General features: G+C 47.1%; 1 protein-coding gene across 1 annotated transcript in view; it reads left to right on the forward strand.

Annotated features, from left to right (window-relative positions):
* MYO1H (myosin IH) overlaps window positions 1–16,832 on the forward strand; it is a 55,009-nt gene that overhangs the window by 27,119 nt on the left and 11,058 nt on the right. Inside the window, exons 11-22 of the mRNA XM_054996243.1 lie at window positions 1,230–1,335; window positions 2,615–2,695; window positions 5,870–5,961; window positions 6,157–6,251; window positions 7,398–7,444; window positions 8,693–8,773; window positions 9,239–9,344; window positions 10,106–10,223; window positions 10,425–10,538; window positions 11,714–11,790; window positions 13,552–13,620; window positions 15,773–15,857. Coding sequence (XP_054852218.1) covers window positions 1,230–1,335; window positions 2,615–2,695; window positions 5,870–5,961; window positions 6,157–6,251; window positions 7,398–7,444; window positions 8,693–8,773; window positions 9,239–9,344; window positions 10,106–10,223; window positions 10,425–10,538; window positions 11,714–11,790; window positions 13,552–13,620; window positions 15,773–15,857 — 1,071 coding nt within the window. The remainder of the gene's footprint in view (window positions 1–1,229; window positions 1,336–2,614; window positions 2,696–5,869; window positions 5,962–6,156; window positions 6,252–7,397; window positions 7,445–8,692; window positions 8,774–9,238; window positions 9,345–10,105; window positions 10,224–10,424; window positions 10,539–11,713; window positions 11,791–13,551; window positions 13,621–15,772; window positions 15,858–16,832) is intronic.

Below are 16,832 nucleotides of genomic sequence, written 5' to 3' on the forward strand. Positions count from 1 at the left end.
AGGAAGTCTCTGAATAAACGGGCTGTGCTGTACCCATTCAGTCTGGGTGCTTCAGATACAACGAAGACGAGGACGTACATTTTCTGCTCTGTGTAGAGAAGGACCCAGGTTCAGTCCCCGGTTAAAGGATTTCCAGTGCCGGAAAAGACTTCTCTTTGCCTGAGACCCACTGCCAGTCAGAAGAGATAATACTGGGCTAGGTAGAAGGTGGGGCTGGATCAGTCCACGGCAGCTTCGTATGTTTAGTGGGGCAGCACTGAGCTGCAACGGAGACTGCTTACTAGCTTGGGACTGGCAGTTGGGTTGTGTCTGGCTCAAATTTAGTACGATTTACAATGCAAAGGATTTTGTAGGGTCAGGAGGGTTCAATATTTCATCCCGAACTGAGCCGCTTCCACAAAAATGCAGGCACAGCCACACTCTAAAAAGTGGTTTGTACAAATGTTATTTCTCGTTATCAGCTCTTTTGAAATGAGAGAGATTGCTCATAGGACAGTCTCTGCTTGCTTTCTCTGCAAAATGAATATTGGATAAGAATTTGACTTTGGTTTTTACAACATTTATCAAGTATATTTATCCTCAGAGGATGGTGGTTGACCTGTGTCAGGGCTGAACCACCTCAAACACCAGGTGGAGAACCTGGTGCCTTCTTACAATTCCACCCTCTCTCCCCATACGTATTTATTTATTAATTAATTTATTAATTATTCATGTAATTTTTATTCTGCTCTCCCCACAAGCGGGCTCAGAGTGTATCACACATTTCAAAATGTATAATAAAATAGAATCAAATTTAGCAGCAATATAAACATCAATAACAACACAGATTTTAAAAAACAGCCACGCACATATTGCCCCACCCACTCAGCCTAGATAACCCGTGGGGCAGGGTGTCCAGTTACAGAGGATTATAGACACCGGGGGACGTGCGCTCCCCCCATGGCAGGAGGCTGATACGAACACCTTGGGTGGCCCACCCACCTCAACCACCATATGCCTGACTGAAGTACGCTGAAGAGGAAGCGAGGCTCAAACTTTTCTTCCTGACACCCAGTTTGCTATGTGCAGGGGCTTTTTGTCTTGTTTTGTGTGGAGGGACCACTACTGATATGAGCCTCCACCTGCAGTCTGAAGTGGTACAGTCCAGACACAGGTTGCCTGCTGGGCTGTGGTTTTGGAGATCTGGCCCTGTATTTTCATTGACTTTCTGCTGTTGATATTTTCACAAGTTTTGAACAGTTTTGTATCAACTACTGCAATGAGAAGCTCCAGCAGCTGCTAATAGAGATGACTCTGAAGGCTGAGCAAGAGGAATACAAGTTGGAGGGCATAGAGGTAAGGGCCCTGCCCGTCTGCCTCCCTCTCCTCAGATTCCCTGCAGAGTTCTGTCCGGCTGCCCCTGGAATGGAAAGACCAATTCGGTGGGCTGCTTAGGTGTGGATGCTCTTTTCACTGGCCAAGAAAATAGTTTTTAAAATGGCTGGAAGTGTATAGGGGCACCTGCTTGGTGTGCCTCCGATTCCAAGTTTCATACCAGGGATCTCCAGTTATTTTATTTATTTATTTATGTAATTTATAGTCCACTTTTCTCACTGAGACTCAAAGTGGATTACATAGTGTGAGATGAGTACAGTCAATTTCAAGGACATTTCAATTAGCAATGCCATAGGGTATGGAAATGTGAATTTGCAAAGACGTAACATCAGCTAAAATCCAATACAGAGTTGAAGAATTGCTGAAACAGAACATAAGTAATTCTAAGACTGAGATTAAATGACATAGAACTACCCAGTAGGATCATATTTAAAGCAATGGGGCAAGATGCCTCCAGGGCTTTTTTTCAGCTGGAACGCGGTGGAACGGAGTTCCGGAACCTCTTGAAAATGGTCACATGACTGGTGGCCCCGCCCCCTGATCTCCAGGCAGAGGGGAGTTTAGATTGCCCTCCGCACCGGAGGGCAATCTAAACTCCCCTCTGTCTGGAGATCAGGGGGCGGGACCACCAGCCATGTGACCATTTTCTCCAAAGGCAACCCACTGAGTTCCACCACCTCTTTTCCCAGAAAAAAGCCCTGCTTTTATAAAGTGGGTTCATGTTCATTCGAAGCACATGGTGAACGATGGAAGCTGTTTTCGAGGGAACAGGAAGTAGCCTGAGAGAGGGTCACTTGCCATGTGGTGTGCCCAGACTCTCTTTGATTCCCCCCCTCCCGTGGCCTCCACTCAAACAGGTATTGCACGTTCTTTGGGGGGAAAACCCCTGCCCACTCTGTTTATCACAGGTGAAGTTAAGTGTGCATGTCGTGAGCAATAATACATTTTTCAAAGTATTTATGACTTTAAAAAAATTATAATTCATCTCCAGCCTGCAGGGAATGATATTTATCACAAGCCTTTTTCAGCTCTTAAAAACTATTGCCTGCCTCTTCAGACTTTGTCTAAACTTTCCTAAATGTTCTATCCGTGCTTCGGTCTTAAATCACCCAACACAGTAGTGGCCTTTCGTCACATGCATAAGTCTTTTTGATACTCAAATCAAAGGAGTGTCTGACTTTGCAAAAAATCTGTTTTTGTTTTTTTTAAACCCTTTTTGAACTTTTTCTTCTAATTCCAGTGGGAACCAGTTCCATATTTCAACAACAAGATAATTTGCGATCTAGTGGAAGAGAAACATAAAGGGATTATTTCTATACTGGTAAGAAAAACATTTGATTAATGTAAATTTAGGGATATGTTTAACTGTCGTGGCAAAGGAAGCTGGTAAGTTAGCTAGCAGTCCCATTTTCATTTCACCTTTCCTCCAAGGGGCTTGGGGCAGTGTACAAGGTTTTCACTTTCTTCAGTTTGCCCTCACAAGAACTCTGTGAGATACGTCAAGCTGAAGGAAAGGGACTGGCCGAAGATCACCCAAGGATAGCGCAGGATAGCCCAAGGATAGCACAGTAGAGACTTGAACTTTGACCTCCCACTGCTACTCAAAGACCTTTTCCAGCTGGGTTCAATGCTTTTGGGAAGCGGGTTTCCCCACCTATCTCCTACTTCTCCAGAGTATCCTACTGCTTTCATCTACCTAGTTTGTTGTATGAAATTTGGGGAAAGACCATATCAAAACCTGGATGAGCAGAAAAGTTCAGGTTTTCCGTTCTCCAGGCCCGAGGTAACCATTTTCCCTCCCACCACCAGGGGGCTTTTCTTTAAAAATCAGCAACTGAATATTGTTATGATGTTGTACTGATGTGTCTATCAGGTTCTGTGAGTTCCCAGCTTTGCTTTAACCTCCCCACCTCCCACCCCGGTATCTAGCCGTTTTCATTGTGGTGATCTAAGGGGAAAGGCATGGGACTAGAGACTTTCTTTTAAAAATGAAAGCTGGTAATTGTTATAATATTCAATTGCCAATTTTTTTAAAAAAAAAAAACCTGAAAAAGCCCTGGTGGCATGAGAGGAGGGTGGTCACTGCTGGGAGACTGGGGCAAGGAAAATGGGGGAGGGGACCTGCCATGCAGAAGGCCTGTTGCCCCTGCAGTGTAGCACCGGGCAACCATACAAGCTTGCCCTCATGTAGAATTCCCAAGCACCCTCACAAAAGAAGAATTCCTAAATTTTGTTGTGGGAAGCTACAGCAGTTGAACTGGATTAAAAAAGCCTCTTGTGATGGTGATGGGAGCGCCGCTGTTAGCGGAATGGGTCCTTGTGATCTACCACATTATAGGGATGCACGGCTGCTGATTACAAGAGATTTTTAAATGATCATCTCTGCTGCTTCGACTCCCAAATCCTCATTTTGGTTTTGCTGCTTCCTTGCGTGAATCAAACCTATGAGATGGAAAGGTTCGCAACAGCAATATATGAAAATGGGAAAAAAGGCACCTTCATGTATCCGTACTGTGCCAGTCTCCATTTCCTGCCTTGTGAGGTGACCCTGGCACCTGCTTTTCCCTGCCAGGGAAGTGGGGCGGGGGCAGGGCAGTATCAAGGACCTGGACTAGGCAGGGAGATGCAGGTGGCAGTTGCCAGTGACACCCCATTTGGGACTTATGGCAAAGATATTTTCAGAACAAAGACCCTCCTCGGAGCTGTGGGGTTGGTCGTTTGTTTCAGGGTTGCACTCCACAAGGGCAGAAACTGCTATTGGGTGCAACGTCCGTTGACCCGCACAAGAATAATTTCCTTGACAGTCTGACTGTGAAAAGTCACATTTAGGAGGGCCGAGAGGGGTTCTTCCATGAACTGAATGTTAGGACATTCGTGTTCAGGTGAGTAATTCAAGGAGGATGCCTTGTGTTGTGTGCCGAAACCCTCCTCATCTGTTGACAGAGGACTAGCACCAAATGATTAATACATGGGCAACCCGAGGCCAGAGTATCATGACTCAAAGCTACCGCGGGTTTTGCTGAGTAACAGTGTGGAGTTGCAAGCAAACTCTCCCAAGGGCCTGTTACGATCCTGGAATTTCTGCTTTATGTCTAAAGAGGAAGGTTCAACCAATGCGCTGCACTGGGCTGGCCTGTCTAGGATTTAGAAGGAGATTGGCGCTAAATTAAAACTTGAATGTGTTATCTGTGTCATGCTAATGCACAGTAGGTTTTGCTTGATTTGAATCATTTATTCTGCCTGTGTTGCTGATGGGGTGTGTGTGGACATGGAGCATTGAAACCCAGCCCCTCCACTCAACACAGGAACCTCCGTGTGATTTCTAAGACTTCAACAAATGCCAAGAACAAGAGCAGGGTCTTTCCCGTAGCAGCCCCCTCATCACAAAACTCCCATCCCAAAATCTATGCAGTTATCTTATTTCTTGTTTTAAAGTAATTGGTAAAAATGTTCTCTTGGGCATGCGGCAAAGCTCATGTTTTAAGTTCGCTGCTTATATTCTCCTTATGTTGTGTGTCACAACTGGCTTTAACTTGATTTGTTTTGTAATTGTGGTCCAAACGACATGATACCTTTTAAACTGCTCAGGTCCCGGTCCCCCTGTGTGGCTACCGAGAATGTCATTTTAAAAGTCTGTGGGGGCCCGATTTGGCTTGCAACCAGTTATGTGGTGGGGGGGAAAGTGCTGCCTTCTTCCTTTTGCTGTTTTCTTGAGCCAAAACAGCCCCCGAGAGAGTCATTTGCTACACTTCAGATGGAGCAGCACATGCAGTGTTCTGTGTATGCACAGCTCCTCCCTATATCATATAATTTTGGCCCTGTATCTTAAATTATCAGGGCTTTTTTTCAGCTGGAACACGGGGAACGGAGTTCTGGAACCTCTTGAAAATGGTCACATGGCTGGTGGCCCCGCCCCCTGATCTCCAGACAGAGGGGAGTTGAGATTGCCCTCTGTGCCACTGGCGCGGAGGGCAATCTCAACTCCCCTCTGGCTGGAGATCAGGGGGCGGGGCCACCAGCCATGTGACCATTTTCTCTGAGGGCAACCCGCTGAGTTCCACCACCTCTTTCCCCAGAAAAAGAGCCCTGTAAATTATGATTGTTAATTACTGTTAATTACGATTGTTAATAATGCCCTGAGGGCCACCTAGTAAGATATATGTTTCAGCTTGCTTCTTTTTTTTTTAAAGCAAGCTAAGATTCTGCCTGATACTAAATTCTGCGCTTGTACAATGTGCTTGCAGAATTCCTGGAGATATGCAATTACTGTCATGGGTGATAGGGCATTTCAGAAAGAAAACAGAAATCTGTCTTGGATGACTCGTGATACTGTGTGTGCGGTGGAGTCGTGGCTGCAGCTGGCCCTATATGTCCTGCCTCTGAACCAGGTCCCGATAAGAGCACTTGGGGCCTTGGAGGCGCCCCCACACCACACTCTCACTGCGAGGGAGAAGTGGACGGACAGTTCATTGCTTTGTCCTTTCCTCCTTTTAAGGATGAAGAATGTTTGCGGCCTGGTGAAGCCACCGATCTGAGTTTCCTGGAGAAGTTAGAGGAGAAAGTAGGACACCACGCCCACTTCCTGACGTACGCACCTCTGCTCTGTCACCTCCCCTAGGGGAGACCTTTCCCAAGCCTTCTTGAAGATACTGCGTGCCAGAGGCTCCTCCCCCCTTTGACCCATTTATATTTTGACTTCAGTTTAGATGTAAAATCCCCAGCCATGGAACCCAGATGAAAAGGTTCAGCTGTCTGTTTTTCTCTACCCTTTCCTCTCTCTAGCCGAAAGCTTGCAAAGCAGAAGACCCGAAAATCCATCGGCTGGGTTGATTTCCGCCTCCTTCACTATGCTGGAGAGGTGACCTACTGCACAGTTGGTGAGAGGAAGCCGCTTATGCTGAGGGTTGGCCACACACACCACACACACACACACACACACACACAAATCTTGACCTGACCACTGTCTCCTAACTGGACTAGTAGAATTTGCAGTCTGGTATCTGGCAGAACTCTCTCACTGCATTTCCATTAGTTATTTTAAGGTTGGATGCTGCCTCTGGAACATGGAATTGGACTTAGAATGATTCATTCTTGAACCCTGGACTCCACAATTGTATTTTTTAAAACATTTTTTTAAAACTGATGCCTGTTGAAAGCAGGTGGGTCTAAGGAACAGTGAACTAGGAGGCCTGGGTGTGAGACCTATTTCCTGCTGTGTGTGGAGCCCTTAAGGTAGGCTCCACACGGTGGGTTTCTTCAGGCTTAGATCCTCTTCTGAGTTTTATTGAATATAGATCCAGAGAAGTTAGCCATATTAGTCTGTAGTTCCAAAATAGTAAAAGAGTCCAGTAGCTCTCAAAAGCTGATGATGCATCTGATGAAGAGAGCTGTGTTTCTCGAAAGCTGACAACACATCTGATGAAGAGAGCTGTGGTTCTCGAAAGCTTATGCTACAATAAAGTTGGTTAGTCTTACAGGTGCTACTGGACTCTTTATTATTGAATATAAAAATGAAAAATGCATATAAAAATATCTTTCACCAGGGGATTAAAGAATTCTAATAGGGGAGATGTGTTAGTCTGTTGCAGCAAAATAAAAAAAAAATCTAGTGGCACCTTGAACTAAACAACATTTATTTCAATATGAGCTTTTGTGACTCTCATCCCACTTAGACAGATATGTCATAGAAAATCATACTGTGGAATTTTTATGGACAGATTGGAGAGGGGGGGGAGGGAAGACAAAATGTGGGGAATTAGTCCATGAGCCTTCATGGGGTTAATTAACCCTCCCAACATCCATGTGTTGATCAGATCTTCTGCAGAGAGCTAGACAAGACCCAGTTCACTCTTGGAGGTAGGGAGTAGGAGAGCTAGGTACCTTCCCGCTCCCCTTCCGTGAGCTGTTGGCCATCCACGCAAGGCTTAGAGCTGTAAGATTGTTCATGGCTATATGTGTCTGTTTAGAAGAGTTCCCTGTTCTACTTTTTCAGTGTGTTCTTTTGAATTCTATTCCCTTCTCAGGATTTCTGGAGAAAAATAATGATCTTCTCTACCGAAACCTTAAAGAGGTAAAAGCACAGGGTGTTGGTTTACTTGAGTTTATGAAAAACCCACCAGGGGTCGCCATAAGTCAGCTGTGGCTTGAAGGCACTCTCCATGTGCATAAGGGGAAAAAAGACATTTTTGGGTGGGAGCTGCTTTTGGTGGCAGTTTTTAAACACTGTACATGACAGTTGGTGTTGTGACCAAGCAGCGATCTGGAAGGCCCTGGGTTCAGATTACATCACTGCTAGAAACTCAACTGGTGATCTAGGGCAAGGCACGCTCTCAGCAGCAACCCCCTTCGGTACGGACTAGGAATGCTGCAGGTTTCATGGAAAACAGATTTGAGCTGATCCCTGGATCTGTTTGGTTTGGCATCAAATGACTCCGACACCTGCCAAATAGGATTGCATTGGGTTTCCCCCCCCAAACTGCACATGCACAGAGACCCTGCTGACCCACTCAGGTCCACAGCCATTAATATCTCTGAGGATATTGTGAATGTGGTAGGATTTTTAAAACAATAATACAGCATTATATGGTTTATGACTGACCTAGCTCTCTCTTGAAACAATTGCCTGCCAAGTGCAGCAGCAGAGAGGGGGGAGTAGAATTCCACTGGGCTGCCTGTGCGGGGCTCCGTATGCGTAAGAAACTGGCTGTGCTGTGCTGATAGGAAGGAACAGTTGGAACTACCTGCCAAACCTCCACAAACAGGCCAATGAAGAGTGTAAAAAATTGGCTTCCTAGCAAACAAAGTGTGAGCTGAACTCGCGGGTGTTTGAGCATCTTTAATAATAATAATAATAGTGGCCTACCTTACAGGACTAGTGTAAAAATTACAGCATCCAGTGTTTTGAACACTGAAAGTGCTACATAAACGTTAAAAGTTGTTGCTGAATCTGTGACTTTTTGTTCTGACATAGATCCAGAGGAGTTAGCTGTGTTAGTCTCTAGTTGCCAAATAGTAAAGAGTCCAGTAGCACCTTTAAGACTAACCAACTTTATTGTGGCATAAGCTTTTGAGAACCACAGCTCTCTTTGTCAATGCATCTGACAAAGGGCTGTGGCTCTTAAAAGCTGATGATGCAGCTGACGAAGAGAGCTGTGGTTCTTGAAAGCTGATGATGCAGCAGATGAAGAGAGCCATGGTTCTCGAAAGCTTATGCCTCAATAAAGTTGGTTAATCTTAAAGGTGCTACTGGACTCTTTACTATTTTGGATCTGAGTAGCCTTTGATGGCTGTTTTTTTTAAAAACGTGATTTGTTCCAAGGTGCTGTGTAAATCCAAAAACGGTATCATCCGGGAATGTTTTCACCTGTCAGAGCTGGATAGCCGGAGGAGGCCTGAGACTGTGAGTTCTGTCCTCAAAATCTGAACCGCAGTGGAGGGCTGGGTCAAAATATTCTGCCAGCTAAAGCAAGGCATACCCTCCCCATCCCGGGGGTGCTCACACCCAAATCAGTACATACCAGGCAGGACAAGCTGCAAGGGCTTTGCTTGGATCTGGCAGGCAGCAGCCTGAGCCCAGGGGAGGCGGGAGGAGGGCGGGGGGGGGGGTGATGCCAGAGGTTTCATGTGCTGCTGATGGCTGGGAGGGAGCTCGGCCCCTTGGGGACACTTGCGCCCTCCTTGCTGCCCTGGAGTGGCTTGGATGATGTGAGAGGGCTGAGCTCTTGGCCTTAGCTGCAAATGCAGTTTTAGGTCTTTGGACTGGAGGAGGAATCTTCCAGAAAGGTGGACAGGAGATGCCCCTTCCCAAGCCACGCTTCTCTCCAGCATTGCTCGCTGCAGTTGCTGAGTGCTTTTGTCTATGCAGGTTGCCACTCAGTTCAAGAACAGCCTTGCAAGCCTGATAGAAATCCTCATGTCCAAAGAACCCTCCTATATCAGGTGCATAAAACCCAATGAAGACAAGAAGCCCGGTAAGTGACTTCTCCTTGGCATTACATGGGGTTTGGGGCAGCCTCTATAATCCTTAACATCCTTAATGGCTTGCTTGCTTCTAATTTTTTTTTTTAAAGCCCAAGTTTCTAGCTCTCATGGAATAGCTAGAAACCACAAGGCAGAAATCTGGGGGAGGGCATGGAGACAGCAGACTTGGAAAGAAACTGAACACAAATACATACTTGTGGACATCCAGGTAAATTTGTTGCTTGGTAGGAATCCAGTTAAGATGGTTTTCCATGTGGCAGCTTTTTACCAACGAGTTATACTTCGCAATCTGGCATATGAGGTCCTTGTACATAATCAAGATTTAAGTAACTCTGTACCTACAGTGCTGTGTGAATGCGGTGTAGCAGTTTCAGTCAATTGCTGTCTGTGGTCTTTTGCCCTTTGGGGCTGCAGTTCTTCTGAGGTACACTCCTGTTATGTCAGCATCTGCATAGAGTAACAGTGTTTCTGGGGCATTGCAGGACTGCTTGGATTCTCAGTCCTGACTTCCAAGGTCTTCCCTTGGTCCTGCTTCTTGCTGTACTAATTTTGCGGTTCCCAGCTGCCTGTGTGAGGCTGTTGGGATAAAATGGGGTGGGGCAAGGGGAAACCACCTCGAGGCAGGATGGGATAAAAGCGAATATCCTCTTTGCTTTTCCTCCCAGGTGCCTTGCTGGCTCAAAGCTTGCAACTGTAACCTTGTCCAGTCAGTAGCCATCTTCAGTGCTTTGTGTGGCTTGTATTTCCGCAGACAAATTTGACGACTCCTTGATCAGACACCAGGTGAAGTACTTGGGTCTGATGGAGCACCTGCGAGTGAGGCGAGCGGGCTTTGCATACCGTCGAAAGTACGAACACTTCCTGCAAAGGTAAATCTGCAAGAGGCTCTTTAGACGCTGCAGTGGCTCCCAGTGCTCACACTGGGAACACCAGAAGAACATCTGACTGGGAGACATGTTAACCGGACCCCCGGAGAATTTTGTCCTCCCAAAACTTTTCAATATATCTGTTATGGGTTCCTTTTGTTCTGGCCTCCCTGGTATGGAACACTTTTCTCTTGTTTTTTTCAGGTACAAATCACTGTGTCCAGAAACATGGCCTCATTGGCGGGGCTCAGCAGCCAGGGGGGTGGAGAAGTTGATCAAACACCTCGGATACAAGCCCGACGAGTATAAAATGGGCAAGTAAGTGCCAGCATTGGGAAGTGGTGCCCAGTTATTTGGCTTCTTTAACTATTTACACACCACATTCTTATACATTTAGGTAGTTGACAAACACCCAAACTACAAAGAGCAATAAAACACTAGAAATAAATTCGTAGAACACCAGTACAGAGTTGGGAAAACCACAAAATCCTTTTAAAATGATCATCTTTTAAACTAATGATTAAAAGCTGCAGAAAATACATGTGAAGGCAAGTAACAGAAGTCAATTCCTGAACAGTGGCAGGGCAAAGATAAAAATGTCTGATAGCAAAAGGGGAAGAGAGAGCCACATGCTCATAAGCATAATGTGATGGGGGAGGGGCATTCCATAGCGTAGGTGCCACAACTGAAAAGGCCTTTCCTATTTGTATTACTGCCTGGCTTGCCACAGTGGGAGGACGGTGGCCTCTAAAGATGTTGGTGCTCATCAGATGCGACTGTGCTCAGTTCAGTTGGAGGGGCAGAGCCTCTTTTGCAACTTCTCCCCTCTCAGTGCTGGCTCAACCAGATCTTCCCTTTGCTCTTAGATCCAGAGGAGTTAGCTGTGTTAGTTAGTCTGTAGTTGCAAAATAGTAAAGAGTCCAGTAGCACCTTTTAAGACCAACCAACTTTATTGTAGCATAAGCTTTCGAGAACCACAGTTCTCTTCGTCAGATGCATCGTCAGCTTTTGAGAACCACAGATCTCTTTGTCAGATGCATCTGACGAAGAGAGCTGTGGTTCTCAGAAGCTGATGATGCATCTGATGAAGAGAGCTGTGGTTCTCGGAAGCTGATGATGCATCTGACGAAGAGAGCTGTGGTTCTCGAAAGCTTATGCTACAATAAAGTTGGTTGGTCTTAAAGGTGCTACTGGACTCTTCCCTTTGCTCTGTGTCAGGAGGGTTCTCCGTGGCATGATGAACAGTGGTCTGTCCATGTGCTGAAACACATCACTTAAGCCAGCTCTTTGCTGTATCCAGTTTTAAACCATTTGGTTCTCCTCCTGACCTGCTCCTCAGCAAAACACCTTATGGTTTCCTGGTGAACCTGAAAATGGTCCCTGATCCTTCAGCAGTGGGGTGGGGGCGGGGGCGGGGGGGGATTAAATGGTGGTAAAGATTTTCTGCCTTGAGTTCCGTAGCGTGATTCAGAGGCTATTTTCCTTCCATCCAGGACCAAAATATTCATTCGTTTCCCGAGAACTCTGTTTGCCACTGAAGATGCTTTTGAGTACAGAAAACATCTGCTAAGTACGTATTTGGCTGCTTTTGGTCCTGCTAACTCGAACCTCCCTAGCTTCCATGTTGTTGTTTGCAGCTGCTTTCCAGTAGCTTCTGAGGATTCAGTCTGGCAGAGAATATAGTAGCTGTGGCGTTTGCATGGCTTGTGGGATGAGCCAGCTGGTCTTGTGCCCTCGGCTCCCAGAGCGGATGGGGGCCGGCCCTCGGGAGTGCCCTGCAGAGGAGGCCGGCTTGTGAACGATGGTTGTTGGCTGTGACTCCTGCTTGGGGGGAAGACGGGGCTGCTTTCAGGCAGCTGCACAGGGCGGTGCAGTGAGGAGGGTGCTGATGAAATACAAGGGCTCAGTTCGTTCCCAGCATCCGTGGCGCATGAGGGGACTTGCACTTATCCCTGGGCTTGGCTGGCACCAGTACAGACCCAGGAGGTGACTTGCTTGCAGGCCTTGAACCAGCCCTGGGCAAAGAGGCTGTTTGAGAGCCAAGCTAGAAGTGATGAATGACACTTGCCTGGCAAGTGAAGAGACTCATGTGTATTCCTCCCTGTTCACTTGCCATTCACTCACTCTCCACTTGATCTAGTGGAGCGCAAGTGAATGGCAAGTGAACAGGGAGGAATACACGTGAGTCTGTTCACTTGCCAGGCAAGTGTCATTCGTCACTTCTAGCTTGGCTCTGAATTGACTACTTGAAGCAGACCCGGGAATCGCCTTCATTTTTGTGACAAACTGCCTCACTGTGAAACGGTACCATTGCAAGTAGCATTCTCTCCGTACTGGTAAATCAGCCAGGTGATCAGTTTGTAACCACAAAGAAATTCCCCCCAGGAGGGCTCTTCTGGGCACAGCTGGAGTTGGATCAGGAAGTGGCTTAGGCAGAAATTTCCAGTAAACCCAGGGAATGTCCCCGAGTCTGGAGGGGCGAGTGAGCTAAGGCAACACAGAAGGGTGTCTTGTGACGCCGTAAAACTAATAGATTAGATGTAATGTGGCAGAAGTCTCTGTGGGCCAGAACCTGGTTCATCAGAAGCACACAGTGTGCTTTCAGTTGGCAGATACATACATGGGCACTGAAAGAAGTTGTAGACGGTGACCTTGACCCCTTCTCTGCAGAGTTCAATTGTTCACAAGGTATGCATAGTAGCTATTCACAACAGCAGTAATAAATGGTAACAAAGTTCCTAGACCTGCTAAGCTAATTTAACGTGGAAACTGTTGTCCTGATCGAGGCCTAATGAGATAAATCCCAGGCTTCCTGATGAATTCTAATTCAGGAATTTGATGCTGGAATCTTAAGTTCTTTTGTTGAAGACTCTCAGAGTAGCATTGGTGTGTCCTGGAAAGGCTGACTATTTTTCCAGTGCTTTCTGGTATCCGTGATAGCTGGTAGACCACGTCCTGTTCCATGGAAGCCCCAAGAATGCCATCTCTGTAGCAGAGTTGGGAAAGACCCTTGCCTGAGACCTCAGCCAGCTGATACCAGCCCGAGGAAACAGTGTGGATTTATCATCTATGGAGATAAAGCAGCCTTTCCTGTCCTGGGCTAGATCTGGGAGATATGTTCCATTAATAACAGCATTTCCCCCCCAGTGCAAGGAGTTTTCTTTGCAGGGGACAGCACCACTGTTATAGGAACAGATCTGCAGGATCCAACCCTAATGAGTGTTCTCCTGTGTCGTCCTGGATAGGAAGCAGCAGGAATTAATGCAGCCACTGAGCGGAATGGCTGCAGACCTGGGCTCCTAGCAAACAATACTTTTTTCTCCCCGTTCAGTTTCCAGAGTGCAAGCCAAATACAAGGGATGTTTGGGGAAGCGCGAGTTCCAGAAGAAGAAACAGGCTGGTAAGTGTTTGTTTGCAGCAACAGTGGTTCTTGTTTAGAGCTTGAAATGCAACTCTGCTAGAAGTCAAAACAGTTTGTGACGGACATCCTTAACTTCCCCAAGGTTGCCACTTTCTAACTCTGCTCTGGATATTCCCTGGTGTTGCACCTCATAAGGGCCAGGGACTCAGGCCTGGGGGGACTAGCTGGCTCTCCTGCCAGCTGGCAACGGGTGGGAGGGCTGTGAGTGGGAATATGGGCAGGTGCAACACCAGCTCTGACGTCAGTCACTTCCAGTAAAAAACAGAAACAAACACATACACACACACAGAGATTCCTAGATCTTGCCTTAAGTTTCTACCGATTTTTTTACCAGAAGTGACTCAATGCTGCAGGTTTTTACTGGAAGTGATGTGACACCACAGCAACTCTGCAGGGTTTTCTTTATTTTTCTTCAGTGGCAGGCAGTGGGAGCAGGGGCACGGAATCTCCCACCCCAGGGGAATGAGACCCCTTTGCCAGCTAACCAGCTACAGGGGAAGGTAGTAGGAAGAGGCGCTATTAATCCCTCCCCCTCCTCAGCCCGAGGCCTGTTGAGGCCCCCACAAGGCCCCACCTGACCCTGATGGCACAGCAGCTAGTCACACTATATCTTTATTTCCACATAAGTAAAAGCTTCTCAGTGAAGTTGCAAAAGGGTGAGCTGTGCTAGTCTGGTTGAGCAACATAAAGTCAAAAACTCCAGGGTCACCTTAAAGACTAGCAACTTTATTGTGAGTCACAAATCTTTTCAGATCTGTGAAGTGGAGGTCGTACTGAGAACTCATCTTATGAGGAAGGTTACAAGAGGACAGGGGAAGGAGGCAGAGAGGTTTGGTGTGGAGTCCATCGCAGACCTTTCAAATAGAAATTCCTAAAGTAAGGTGGAAAAGGGAAGAGAGGAGGTAGAAAGTCTATTAGGAGTGAATCCCTTCATGAATCAACATAATTAGCAGTTACATGTGATGGATGGTTAGGGAGATCAGAGGTCCAAATATAAGCAAAGTGATGAAGTAGGATAAATGGGTAAATAAATAGGGGGTAGAGTTTTCTTGGAGTGACAACTGATCTCCGGACTACAGAGATCAGTTCCCCGGGAGAAAAAGGCAGCTCCAGAGGGGGGGCTCTAAAGATGCCGCATCCCTGTTAAGCACTCTCCTCTCCCCAAACTCTGCTCCGAAATCTCCATGAATTTCCCAAGCTGGAGTTAGCGGCCTTCGTATTAAGCTATAGACTGATCAAACATGTTAAGAATAGCCAGTTGACGTGTCTGAAAATGGGGCGCCTCTCTGTGCAAATACATTGAACAGCAGCGCCATCTGCTGCCTCTCATCCGTCATGACGTTTCCTTTGCACGACGTGTGCTGGGTGGTTTTAAAGCCATGTTCTGGGGAATCCCAGCGGTTCAGCGGGCATCCATGCTCCCATTCGGAAGACTGACTTCCTACTTGGAAACTCCTTTAAACGTCACTGTAGAGCCCCAGTTCTGGTTCTGGTTCTGGAAGATCTTTGCATTCGTTGGTTTGAATGTGGTTGATAAAGTTTAAGGTGGAGTTTGTTTCCTTTAACTGTAAGCTGAGCTGTTGTGTTAATGGATTTTATTATGAGCTACTGGGGCAGGGGGTGGTGGTGTTACGCTAAGAAGGGGTTAGAGCATGCTTTTGGTGGCCCTAATAAGCTGAGCAGGCTCTTGCAAGTAGATAGCTGAACTGCCAGGCCATATTTTTGCTGGGGAACTAAATTCCAAGGGCTGCAGCCACCCTGAGGGTTTATGAAGCAGGGCTTGGGACTTGGGGCCAAGCTACAAGAGACGAATGACACTTGTACGTGATCAAGTGGAGCGCAGGTGAACAGGGAGGAATACACCTGAGGCTGTTCACTTGCTGTTCAAGTGTCATTCGTCACTTGCAGCTTGGCCCTTGGTTTCATGGGTGCAGTTTGGGTTGGGTCTGGGGGGTGGGGGTGGGGGCAGAGGAGCCCTTTGCCTGGGCTGGGAGACGGGCTCCCCTGGGTCTGCTTTTTTTTGCTTAAGCAATACAGCCCAGGGAGTGTGGGTGCCTCTTCCATCTGGCTTGAGCCTGTAGCCAGGGGGTTGCCATGTGTATGTATCTTGCATGGGGATTCTCTCTTGCAGCCATCAAACTGGAGGCCCGGTGGAGAGGCGTTCTGGCACGCAAAGCGGCCCAAAAGAGGGCGTGGGCAGTTCAAACCATTCGGAAGTAAGCTTCCTTCTTGCTTGGCCCTCCCTTCCTGCCCCCCTCCCCGCCCCAGCATGGCATTGTGGAGCAAACTGGGGCAGCTGCTGGTGCTGAGCTGGACTGAAAAGTAGGAGCAGAGGAGTTAGCCGTGTTAGTCTGTGGTAGCAAAATCAAAAAGAGTCCAGTAGCACCTTTAAGACTAACCAATTTTATTGTAGCATAAGCTTTCGAGAATCAAGTTCTCAAAAGTAGGAGGGCTTTGTTTTGGGATCCTCTCAGGCACCAGGGGTCTCATTCCCTGAATGCATCCTTGCTCATTCAAACTGGAGATGGTAGTAAAGAGAACGAAAAGCGGGTAGAAAAGTTTGCCTTCTGCTGGCATACACATATTATTTCTTTGACTCTGCTAGTCAAGCAAGTGTTGCAGACTTTTGAAACAATATAAAAACCGCCCGGTCTGTTTGGCAGGGCGAGAGAAGAGAACGCAAGAAGCTGCTTTCTACTGAATCAGATCATCCATCCGTCAAGGTTCTTTTGTGTATGTGCTCCCGGCACTTCCATGATGACATCTCTTCCGGGAAGTGATGTAATCACATTGCCCATGGATGTGCTTCCATGCTTTGTATGGGGGAAAATCACCCCATTTGGGGCCAAAATTGGCCCCAGTGAAATGCAGGAACATGCCCATGGCCAGTGTGACGATGTCACTTTGGAAAGTGATGTCATCATGCCCCATTGGGAGCACGCCCAGTGCCCCCTTTTCTGGGTTGCCTGCCAGTGGTGGGCAATCGCTGGGGGGGTTTCAACATCCCACCAATCATCAGCAATAGGTGGGCAACAGGGCAAACACCTGCAAGATTGCCTGCCACTGGTGGGCAACTGGAAAGCTTACTCCAGAGTCTTACACAGATATATCCCCAAACTAGTGTATGCTGTCTCAGATGGGGAGGACATAGTCACTTGTGCATAGTGGTTAGAGCTTTGGACTAGGCCCCC

Source organism: Eublepharis macularius, chromosome 13 (assembly GCF_028583425.1).
Source record: "Eublepharis macularius isolate TG4126 chromosome 13, MPM_Emac_v1.0, whole genome shotgun sequence".
In the NCBI taxonomy this organism is placed as follows: Eukaryota; Metazoa; Chordata; class Lepidosauria; order Squamata; family Eublepharidae; genus Eublepharis; species Eublepharis macularius.